We start from the raw sequence: 12,727 nt of genomic DNA on the forward strand, positions 1-12,727 counted from the left end.
AGTACCAGTTGGCAAGCAATTTTACAGTATGGCACAATAACAATGTCAAAGAAAACTCATTCCTATGTTTTGATTCACTATTCACACTTCTGGAAATATAACCCAAAGAATAAATACAAATTATTAAAAAAGTGCTACACACATAGAATTATTTCTGATGTAGAGGTAGCAACTAACATGTTTAAAATTTGAGAAATCACTAAGTAAATACATGGGGAAATGTGTGCTAACATAAAAATAGAAAAGCAAGATGGGCGTGTATTTATGATGATTAAAACAGAATATAATATGCATATAAAAGGATTAAAAACCCACTAAAACAATACTTATTGTCTGAAGGTACATGTCCACATTACTTTTTACTGTATGTTATTTAAACTGAATTACACCTATTTGAAAAGGAAACTTCTTCGTCATCCTTGATCCCTCCAGCTCTTTTTTGTTTGGCTACCAATTTTACATGGTGAACTCCTCACATATCAATTATATTCTTTATTTCCTTTCCATTTTTATGGTCCCACCTTTGTTCAACCCCTGATGATACTGATTCACTGAATGATTTTGACGTTCATTCACTCCCAGGCTTTCTCCATTTCCCTTCTATGTTGCTAGACAGCCCAAAACAATGTGTACCAACCAGAGGGATACGTGACATTGTTCTGATGAATAAAACATGGGCAGAAACTGACTGTTAAATTCTAGGAGCACTTCCACTTTCCTTAGAATGAAAGAGCATGAAGGTGACTATCCATCTCCAAGGATGGTAGAAGAAACAGTTGACAGAGCCTGGGTTCCTGACAGCATCATTGTGGAAGGTGCTTCTGACCCTCTCGTTCCAGGAGAAAAATAACCTTTTGAGCTACAGTTTGTTTTCTGTTACTTGCAGCCTAATGCATTGCCAACTAACATCTTGCCTTGCGGCCGGGCACGGTGGCTCAAGCCTGTAATCCCAGCACTTTGGGAGGCCGAGACGGGCGGATCACGAGGTCAGGAGATCGAGACCATCCTGGCTAACACGGTGAAACCCCGTCTCTACTAAAAGAATACAAAAAACTAGCAGGGCGAGGTAGCGGGCGCCTGCAGTCCCAGCTACTCGGGAGGCTGAGGCAGGAGAATGGCATAAACCCGGGAGGCAGAGCTTGCAGTGAGCTGAGATCCGGCCACTGCACTCCAGCCTGGGCGGCAGAGCAAGACTCCGTCTCAAAAAAAAAAAAAAAAAAAAAAAAACTGTGCTACGAATTATCAGATTAAAGACTGGGTTTTATAAAGGAGAGCATGGCCCAGCACAGGCACCAGTAGGGTAGGGGGCAGGTAAGGAAGTCTTCCTTGGGAAACTGAAGTTTGAATTAGCTGGAGGGATAAACGTGCTCTGTTAGAAAAATGAACAGAGGAGGAGGAAGGAAGAGAGGAACAGCGTTTGGGGAAGTGTAGGGCATATACACAGGTCCTGGGGCAAGGGGACAGATACTGAGATGGACGACCTTAAAGAAGGTCAGATAGCTCACCCCTGTAAGTATATATTTGTTCCCACTCATCAAGAAAAGCTGAAACTGTGTTCATTGCATTGTGCTTCAGAAGAAATTAAAAGTATGCAATTGAGTTTATAAACATTTCCACTTGGAAAAATAAAATCAAACTAGTTTATTGCTGAAAACAGTAACTGTAATTTTGCATAAAGTCATTCTAGACATATTTTTAAGCATCTAGTAATTACCAGGAACTATGCTTTGGAGAGCTCGAATACATAATGTAGGAAGTGAGGTAAATAAACAATTGCAGTTAAGCATAATGAGCACTGATAGAGGGGTCATCAAAGGCTATGGGGACACTGAGAAAGCAAAAAATTAATTCACCCTGGGTAGAATTGTCTTGAAAATTCATTTCTGTTCAGTACATCATTGCCAAATGATGCCAAGCAAGTGAACTGTGACTGAACGTAAACATGAAACAAACCAGAAAATCTAGACTCTGACAAGTCTCCAAAGGTAACAGAATTGTTTAATGGACTTAGAAGCACACAAGCCTACCTCAAAAGCAATTCTGTGAATCAGACCACCCTCACTAGGCTTGGACAGTCATTCAAATAACTAGATTTGAGGATAACTGAATTTCAGAATACATACTTGAGATTCTTTTAAATGAAAGAAAACACTGAATTAGACCTCATTATACACACAAGTCAGGTTCGAATATAAAGGTAGAAAGAGTCAATGGAAGTTTAATTTGTTATTTTGTAAAGATATAAATAAAAGACTTATACTTTTTAATAGTATGCACTACAATTAGCCTTTTCATTCATTGCAGTTTATTAGATTATCAATAAAACAAAAGCCAGACTTGGTTCTTTGCACTGGTTCTGCCAATAAGCAGCTGTATGAAGACAGAATCACATGATTTCTCTAATTCCCAGTCTCCTTATTATAAAAGGATAATTTCATTGGTAGTGTCCTATAATTCTAAAATGGTTACCCAGAAAAATCATACACCCACTGTATTATTTTCACGGAATTCAGTGTTGGCTAACTGCAATTGTAAAAGCTCAGGACACTACAAAGCCATTTCACCAACACTTTGCCAGGCCACAATACATCAGAATTTATAAATGATACTTTCAACTTACCAAAGGTGACCTGGCAAGTATCTGATGTTGGGTAATTGTGAAGCTACGTGAAACTCAATAGTGATTCTCAAGCGTAGTGAAGGATATGTAGTCTCATTAACTAGGAAACCATACTGAAAAGTCAGGTACAAAGCTTCCGATGAAATCTATACCTTTCTCTTGGATACAGGAAAGAAACAAACAAAAAAACCCCACAAATTTAACAAATGTAATATCAAATTTCCTTGTACATTATTATGATGATGAATGAAACTTGGGTATAGCATTTCTGTTGTAGAACACATCTTTGCATGTCTCAATCATTTTTACCTAAAGTGATTGACAAAGTTTCTGAAAGTAAATGAGTTCCAGTATGTGTGCCAATGAGGAATTTGATAATTCAAAAAAAATTGGATTTGGTTTTGTCACCAGATCAAAAAAGTGACACACTAATTAAACGCAGTGCTACATAATAATTCTAAGCGTAATTGCAGTATAATTTTTCTGACACGTATTTACAATCCATCTCCATCATAATTATTACGCACAGATTACGTTACTTTGTTTTTCAAGTTCTCCACTATCTCCCTGAAGCAAAGGCTTTTCAAATATGCGACCATTTTAAAATATACGGTGCCTACAATATATATCTTATCACAGGACCTCATTATATGCATAACAACAATACTAATATTTACGCTAATACCTAATGTTCTGGAAAGCCAACCGTGTACTACTTTTCAGTTCATTTTATAAAAGTAAGAATGTTGGGGAAGGAGCATCATTTTATAACTTGTCTGTAAAACAAAACAGTTTCTCCTATTCTTTCCTATGCCATCCATCTCTTCTCTTACTAGTGACAGGTGGGCTTGTATACTTCTAAGTCCATTCCACATGACACCAAGATTTTGACAAATGTGAGTGAGGTGCCTTCTGTAGCTTTTAATGGGAAGGAGCATCCATACCACACATGTTTTCAAGGAAAGTGGCTCCAGTCCTTCGAACCCAAGGAACCCTGGTGGACAAGCACAGCTGCGGGTCAGCTCACCTCTTTCCCTATCCAGATCTCATACTCTCTTTATAAGTGTCCTATTCATGATGTAATACAAGCAAATGCTACATTCTTTGACAAAACTAAAACGAAATTATAATGTATAGAATTACATGTTTAACAGAAAGATGAAAAATAGTTACATGTAAAGATGTGTTGAGTTCTGTGATGGTTACTGTCATATATCCACTAGGTTGGATTATGATGCCAAGTCGTTGGGTAAAATAATAGCTTAATATTGCTATAAAGGTATTTTTAGATGCAATTAGCATTTATAATTCCTTGACTTTGAGTAGAGTAGATTACCCCCTACCCCATACTATGAGTGGGCCTCATCCAATCAGCTGAAGATCTAAAGAGAAAAAACAGGTGTCTTAAGGAAGAAGAAAGTCAGCTTCCAGAATGCAGAAGAAAAATTCTACTGGAGTCTCCAGCCTTCAGACTGGAGACTGCAACATCAGCTCTGACCTGAATCTCCAGCCTGCCAATTGCCCTGTAGACTTCAAACTTACCAAGCCTCATAATCACCCTCTCTCACTCTAAGTGTGTGTGTGTATGTGTACATGCATACGTATATACCTACATGTGTGTATATAATATATATTCATGTGTTCTATTGTTTCTCTTTTTTCTGGAGAACCTTGACTAATATTAATTTATTGAGAACATTAAATATAATAGCTATTCTTTTTGAAAAACACTTTTCTGTTGTATATATGACATTGATAGTCTGTATCAACTCTGAGCAAGTTATTACAAATTTCATGTTCTTAATGTGATTTTAAGTTAATGATATCTGTCTGTCTTTCTCCTATGGGATATTACACACACAGACTTCAGTCATTGTGTATGAATATAGTAGCGTAACTATATATTTATATCATATATGTGTTATATACATATTATATATATTTATCTGTTATATTCTCATGTGTAATGCTTACAAAAAAGTTTTAGAAGTATGATGTATATTACAATATTTTCAACTGTAGGACTCATTTTAGGTCTGTTAAAACCTTAAGAAGCAGTTCTTCTTAATAAATATTACTATCTTCATATGGGAAAACACATTTAAAAATACTTAATAGGCAGCTAGTAAATTACAATGACTTTACTTTTAGATCAAAGTTATGTTCTTTAAAATTATAAATGGCACATTAAAAATAACATTTTTTAATCTAACAAATATCAAAAAAGTTGAAATTACAGGTCTTAAATTGCTTTTTAATTGCTCTCAACAATTTTGATCTGGGCATCCTTCAGAAAGATAAAACCCTTTCAGAGGTAGGCTGAGGACAGAAGGTACTTACTAACTGCAGAGTCATAGGAGGTCGAGTTGTGCTCGCCTCTCATGAAGGGGTATGGAGACAGGTAAGCATGTGTGCAGTTCTTGGATGGTGGCTGATTGGCTAGGAAGGAGAGCAAAAAAATGGCACCTGTTATTGAAAAACTCAGTGATGACTCATCCTTAATGGAACAGAAATACAGAGCACAAGGGTCACACAAGCAAAATAAAACTACTGGCTCCATCAGCAACTTCAGAGAATTGTTGTGAGTAGGGCCTTCTAGGAAACTCGTATGAAGATGCACATGAGACTTGGAAGGTGGATTCATCCAGAACATCTAGCTATATGACATAATTCAATGGAATAAATGCAAATGCCCTTTATATCACCTTGCGATTTAAGGTACCACATTTCATCTATTTTCACATACTCTTCAGTACCTAACAGTGTCTAGCACACAGTAGGGATTAAAACATAATTGTTTTAAAAATCTAATAAACTTAAGTTTAACCTTGATTAGTTCAAATTAATAAAAAAATTTCTTCTATATCCATTTTATTTTAGGGAAGAATGCAAATGATAAGTTATACCATAATTCAAATAAATTTTTAATATTTGAAAACATCACAAGAAGATACTTTTAAGTTGTCTGAAAACTTAAAATTTTTGTATGTATACTTTAAGGTGGACTGAAATATTGAAATATTCTTTCTTTCTCAAAGTGTTTGGCAAAATCTTTCTCTTGCACAGTCTGACTTACTTTCCTTTACCAAAGTCTAAATCATTTCCACTGGCAAGTTGTATGCTTATTCTCCTGCCCCTAAATCCACTGTAAGATAGTCTATCAGGTACTTGCCTCAAAAGGCGGCTTCATCACTACTTTGTTCCTTATATATGCCAACTTACCACCAGCTTGCTTAAGTTTTCAGGGACCTCCTATTTTTATTAAATATTCCATAATCCTGACTATTATGTATATACCATACTTTGATTTTTGATAAGAAGACTAATAATTTCAATTCTCATTAAGCTTTAGGATAATAAACAGCTCTTTCATTGTTGAATACAATGAAATAAGTGCTAGCTATTTTCAATAAATGGATTTTCAAAGATTAATTCAATATAAAAAACACAATTGAAGGAATGCATTATAGTTTTAAAAGCTACGCTACCTTAAAAGTGACTTTAAAGTTTCAATGAGAACACAAACATCAAAAGCAAGGCATTTCTTGATAGTGCCAACGAACTTGGTTAAAGCTCAAATAATATAAGCTTTCATGTGCCATTGCTGGTAATTATCATTTTTTAAAAAAAAGATACTGTTAACTTTGAAGCTATGAATATAAAATAATACATCTCTATTTATGGATTTTTACATTTGAGATTTCAAGGGCTGATAGCAAAAACATCTCATTTATTTGCAACATAGTATTCACAGACACTTGAAAAAATGCTATAGACAATACCTTTTCTGTTTGTTCGAGTTAGTGTATTCTAAATAGGAGCAGAGAAACACTGGATAATTCAGTTTTGCCATAAATATTCAGACTCCTGTTTTATGCTAAAAGAGAAAATAATTATTCCTATAGCCATGTCTACTTACTGAAAAGGAATCTCTACATGATGAACCTTTTAAAGACATCTAATTGAGATTCTGTAACTCACAATCCAGTCCTCTAAAAGTGACATATACTATGTAAGAAATTGTTCGTTTTTATTTTAAAGACAAGAGGGAAAATAAAGCTAAATTGTACTTACTGTACCAGAACTTCCAAATACTGGAGTCATTCTCTTCCACAATCCCATGAAACCAACACCTCCAGAAGAATCCTTCATGGTGAAAAGTGACGTTCTCTATCTGAACAGAACAAAATGAAGTAACTTGCCATCAGTACAAGAAATATAATCAAAATCATTACAGCCAGGAAATTTTTAAGGACATGTATTTTATCCCAAATAACAAAGCTCCGTAGCTTTCTACATATCTCTTCTATGAAGAAATAAGACACTCCACTACTACTCTCTGATTTCAAGAGCATACATAAGACTATCTTCATGACTACCATGTGCATCACTATTTTGAAGAAGAAACTCACATTCTGTTCACTTGAACATCTCCCCACTTCGGTTGCAAGAAGCCAATAATCCGATCCAAAAGCCACCAAACAGAGTAACACCCCCAAAGCACCAAAGAGAGCTCCAAAGAAGATAGCGATATTCAGTCTCATTTTCAATTCACTGGTTTCCTTTTAAATAAAATACGAAATTTTAAAATGGTAAGACACCTAGTTTCTCAGAAACAACAGTAAAAAAAAAGAATAATATTTTTGAGTCGGCAGAATCTTCTTGAGAAGGCTGTCCTAGCTCATGTTTTGGTGGCTTCTTGCTCACGCCCCGCCGGCAGATTCATATTCCCTTTGCTCTCCCCTGGAGGGACTCCAGCCCAGCAGCTGAGAATTGCTGGCTATTTTAAGATAGTGATTGAGGAGCTGTCTTTCTCCCATGGGGATCAAAAAATAGCTGACCTTCTCCTGACTATAGAGAGAAGCATCAGGAGCTGGCTCAGATGATCATTATTGCTGTTGGGTAATCCACAGAAGTAGAAAGAAGATGGAATGGCTATGAAGTCATTGAAAGCATTGGTCCCAAATCTTAAGTGTCTGAACAAGCTCCTCTTAGTCTAGAATGCCCATTACAATCCCAAAGACACTGAAGACTCTCTTTGAAGATACGTAAATCATGGATACAAAGAACCACTAAGACCGATCTTGAATACAATTGAAGTTGTAATTAACTTAATTCCTTTTGGACTTTTTTTGTGGTAGAAAATACATTTTTGGTCAAATAGTCTAACATAACACAGTACAGTTCAGGTTTATAATCTAAACATTCAGATGTATACTTAAAAGGTCAAGAATGTACCTGGTAAAGTAATTCTTGAAAAAGTATAAAGAAGAGCTTTTATGCAGCATACACTAGTGACAATAAAACAATACTTTCTGCAGCAGTCTCATGAATCTTAAACAAGTTATTCCAAATAATCATCCCCAAAGTGGATTGATGAAAAAAGTCTCAAAAATGTATTATTTCCTGAATTAAGATGAAATAACCCTATCTACTTCTTTTCCTTCATTTAAAATCCCTCAAAATATGAATCATACTTAATACTCACACAGACCACCTAATAGCAATGAATCTACACTTTCTTCAAGCCTTGACTCTTTAAAGCTTATTTGTTCATTTTGTTTTTACGTCTGATATGCCACAGGAGAGTATTTTCTAAGTATTTGTGGGCATTTAAAATCTTGCACCGTTCCTTTGGTCATTGTTTTATATTCTCAACAATAATCTGGACCCCTTCACCTTCCAAGGGGGCATCTCAACTCTACCAGCTTTCTTCACTCCTTCCTTTTTGTGGCATGGGATAGATCCTTACAATGGATTTTGTGAGAACAAAACGATCCTCAATAAAGATGAAGGGTCCTGTTAGACTGTAGCTATATGCAATCAGAGGTATTCAAAAGCTATGAATAAGGCCGGGCACGGTGGCTCAAGCCTGTAATCCCAGCACTTTGGGAGGCCGAGGCGGGTGGAGGTCAGGAGCCTGGCCAACATGGTGAAACCCCATGTCTACTAAAAATACAAAATATTAGCTAGGCATGGTGGCAGGCCCCTGTAATCCCAGTCAGTAATCGCTACTCAGGAGGCTGAGACAGAAGAAACGGTTGAACCCAGGAGGTTGAGGCTGCAGTGAGCCGAGATCGTGCCATTGCACTCCAGCCTGCGCAACAAGGGCAAAACTCTCAAAAAAAAAAAAAAAAAAAGAAAAAAGAAAAAAAGAATTATAAGCCATATAGAATGTTACACAATCATTAACTACGAGATTAACTATGAGGATTAGATTTAGGTTAAGGGTTCATCTGAGATGATCCCTCATCTAATACTTAAATATTTTTTATAAGACTTCCCACACCATCAAGCTATGACATTTCTAGCCTGTGGCACTTAAGGACATCAGTAACAGCCATAACAGCTCTGCCTGATTTTCTGCCAAAGGCTGCACTCTAGGAGTTTCCAGATATTTATTCTATTCTGTTCTTTGAGATTGGGAAGCATAAGTTTCAATCCTCTGTCTGTGACAGAACTTTCTGATATTTTGAAGACAGCCATCATCTCAGGCCTCATCAATCACAGTCCGCCCCTACCCCTAAATAGAGGTCTAAGCTATATTTTTCTAAGCCAAACACTCTATTCCTTTAAACGCCCTTGAGATTGGTACAACTCCAAACCTCCTCCTCCCTGTTCTGGTTCTTTCCTACAATTTTCAAGTGCTCGATTGAAGTGAGACATAGTAAAAATATTCTGGGCATATTCTAATAGCTTAACACTACTGCCGTTCTTATCTGGATACTGTGCTAAGAGTAGTAATGGCCTCACAACAACGTTCATGCCCTAATCCTAATCTATGAATATGTTATTTTACATGGCAATATCCTGGATTACACAAGTGGTCCCAATCTTATTACAGGAAATCTTACATGAAAACCTGGGAACCTGTCCTAGCCGAGTGTCCAGAGACAGAAACGTGACCACAGCAAAAGGGTCAGACAATTGCTGGTTTGAAGACGGAGGAAGGGGACCAAAAGCCAAGGAATACAGAGAGCATTTGGAATTAGGAAGAGGAAAGAAAATAGATTCTCCCCTTGAGCCTTCAGGAAGGAATGCAGTCCTGTCCACAAATTTGAGCTCAGTGAGATCCCTGTGGAATTTCTGACCTCTGCAACTGTGGGATAGCAAATCTGTGTTGTTTTAAGCCATTAATTTTGGGACAATTTGTTATAGTAGCAATATAAACTTAATACAGATGCTATTCTATAATTAATGCAATATTAGAGCAAATTAAGTTTTCTGCAGGGGAGGGGAATACATCTTCAGGAAGTGCTTATTGTGGACTTTTGAGCATCCAGGCATTTTATCAGATATTGTGGCTACAATATATAGGCCCTGACTTTGAGGAGTTCATGAGCTAGTGGGAAAACAAAAAAAAAAAGATTTGTGAGAACAAATTTTGTTAGAACAAAGACTTGTTATTTGGAAAGGAGGAGAAATCTGTTGGATAGGAAGATTTTATTTATCTTATTTATATTTCAATGGTTTATGGTTAAAATTCCATGCACTAATACTAAATCTTTAACACACACACAAACACAAAAGTAGATGTTTTTTAATTAGTAGAAAAGAGTGTAAGACTTTGTTGTTACTATTTATCACAATTTCGGTCTTTGTCAGAGAAAAGGATCATCTTTCTGGACTAGTTTCATCCATGAATAACGTTTTCTCGCCATTTTTGGTTTATCCAAATATATATAAACATCACCATAAAAATGTTGCTAGAGCATTTACAAGGCAGGGCAGAGCCCAGATAAATGCCATGAAAGACCACTCTCTAGGGGGGTACTGCCTCAGGAACTAGGTTTGTTTATTTAATATATTAAATCTGCCATTAATTTTATTAACTTCAGAATTTCCAACCATTCATATGTGTGCATCTATTGAGAAAAACAGAATACTTTTGCTATCATAACACTGAGCCATTTTAGCTTGATAATTCTCAATGCTTAGCATAGGACTTGGCACATAACAGGCACTGAAATAAAATAGAAATCAATCTGTGTTAGGAGTCTTGGCTGAGATGCAAATACATGACCTCCTGAGCCATCCAACTGGCAATCTACCCCCAAAAGAAACAGTGCTGATCTGGCTCAGCTTGGTCCTTGTTAAGCTCTGGAGAGCCGGATTTTAGCAGGGTGCATGTTTCCTGTACAGATGTTTTCAAACCATCTTTTAACAAATCCTTATTAGACTTCTGCTAACGAAGACACGAAATGGGGCTTACCATCGAGGAGGCAAAACGTGTCTTTCTTCTTCAAAAAACTGGACATTTGCCTGTCACTTGAAAGTCTCCTAGTTTTCCATGATTCCTAAGGAATTTTAACAGCCGTTCAGTGTTGCTTTCCCAAGGAATCTTAGAAGCCCAAGAAAATGTCCATGCACTAGGAAGGCTGTTAAGCAGCTGTGGTGTCCTTTACAAATTTACAACTTGAGACATAGGTTCTCTCTTCCCTTTCTCTCTCTTTTCTAATAAAAGGCCAGGAAAAGGGGTCTTTCGATGGAAAGGCCTAGCTAAGCCTCAACCTCAACTCCTAATAATCCTATAATAAAACGGCTCCATTGCTAGTCTATGTATCTATTCCTTACGGGAATATTGACTCCATCTTTACATTGATAAGGTTGTCACACTGAGTGATATAGTTTGGATGTGTGTCCCCACCCAAATCTCATGTCAAATTGGAAGAGGAACCTGGTGGGAGGTGATTGGATTATGGGGTTGGATTTCCCCCTCGCTGCTCTCATGATAGTGAGTGAGTTCTCATGAGATCTGATGGTTTAAAAGTATGCAGCGCTTCCCACTTCACTCTCTTTCTCCTGCCAGCTTGTGAAGAAGATGCCTGCTTCCTCTTTGCCTTCCGCCACGATTGTAAGTTTCCTGAGGCTTCCCAGTCATGTTTCCTGTTAAGCCTGCAGAACTGTGAGTCAATTAAACCTTTTCTCTTCAAAAATTACCCAGTCTCTGGCAGTTCAGTTCTTTATAGCAGCATGAGAACAGAATAAAATACTGAGTCATCAGGGCCACAAGAATAAGCATGGTGTCTCAGGATCAATCCTGTAGGAGAAGTTGATTGTCAAAAATGTAAACTGAGGTGCATAATAGTAGCTAACACGCATAAGCCTTTACCAAGTGGCAGGCACCATGACGAGTACTCCAATGCCTTGAATACAGATAAGTCTTTAGTAGGCAGGATATGAAACCATCAGTGTCTCTGTGGGCATCCACTCTCTTGGGCAGGAATTTCATCTTCTGAAGGTCTTCATGGTTGTAGGAGGTAAAGATCTTCTCTGTGACACGAAGAAGGCCAGAGGTAAGCAAAGAGGGATCTCCACGGGGTCCCACAACTAAAGGCAACTCACAATAATTTATAGGTAATGACTATGTTTATTTCCTAAATGTTAAATGTTTGTTTAAGACATTCAGCCTGTCCTCCCTGTGCTCCCAAGTCTAAATGAGGAGGCAATGTGGCTGAGTGGGGAACTGCAGAGTGATTGTCCAAGAGAAGATGAGTCTGGGGAAAAGAATAGGAACTGCCGGTACCAGGTCTGCTCCCCATGTAGATACTCTACTCTCCCTCCTTGCCAATCTTAAGAATAGGATTGTGGCCAGGCCCAGTGGCTCAATCCTGTAATCCCAGCACTTTGGGAGGCCACGGGTGGATCATGAGGTCGGGAGTTCAGGACCAGCCTGGCCAAGACGGTGAAACTCTATCTCTACTAAAAATACAAAAATTAGCAGGCATGGTGGCAGGCACCTAAAATCCCAGCTACTTAGGAGGCTGAGGCAGAGAACTGCTTGAACCCCGGAGGCGGAGGTTACAGTGAGCTGACATCATGTCTCTGCACTCCAGCCTGGGCTACAGAGTGAGACTCTATCTCAAAAAAAAAAAAAAAAAAGGAAAAAAGAATGAGATTTTGCTTAATTAAGAAGAGCTGGAGTTTCCTTTCATTAACGAGTGATCTTGAGCCAATGGCTCAGCTCTCTTGAGTTTCCATTTGTTTGGTTCTTCTTGAGATGGAGTCTCGCTCTGTTGTGCAGACTGGAGTGCAGTGGCAAGACCTCAGCTCACTGCAACCTCTGCCTCCCGGGTTCAAGTGATTCTCCCACCTCAGCCTCCCAAG

At 37.7% G+C, this 12,727-nt stretch overlaps 1 protein-coding gene across 1 annotated transcript in view; it reads right to left on the minus strand.

Annotated features, from left to right (window-relative positions):
* TMEM182 (transmembrane protein 182) overlaps window positions 1-12,727 on the minus strand; it is an 88,676-nt gene that overhangs the window by 49,649 nt on the left and 26,300 nt on the right. Inside the window, 2 exon segments of the mRNA XM_017864936.1 lie at window positions 4,961-5,059; window positions 6,695-6,794. Of these exon segments, the coding sequence (XP_017720425.1) occupies window positions 4,961-5,059; window positions 6,695-6,794 (199 nt within the window).

Source organism: Rhinopithecus bieti, unplaced genomic scaffold (genome assembly GCF_001698545.2).
Source record: "Rhinopithecus bieti isolate Rb0 unplaced genomic scaffold, ASM169854v2 scaffold_76666, whole genome shotgun sequence".
NCBI classification, from domain to species: domain Eukaryota; kingdom Metazoa; phylum Chordata; class Mammalia; order Primates; family Cercopithecidae; genus Rhinopithecus; species Rhinopithecus bieti.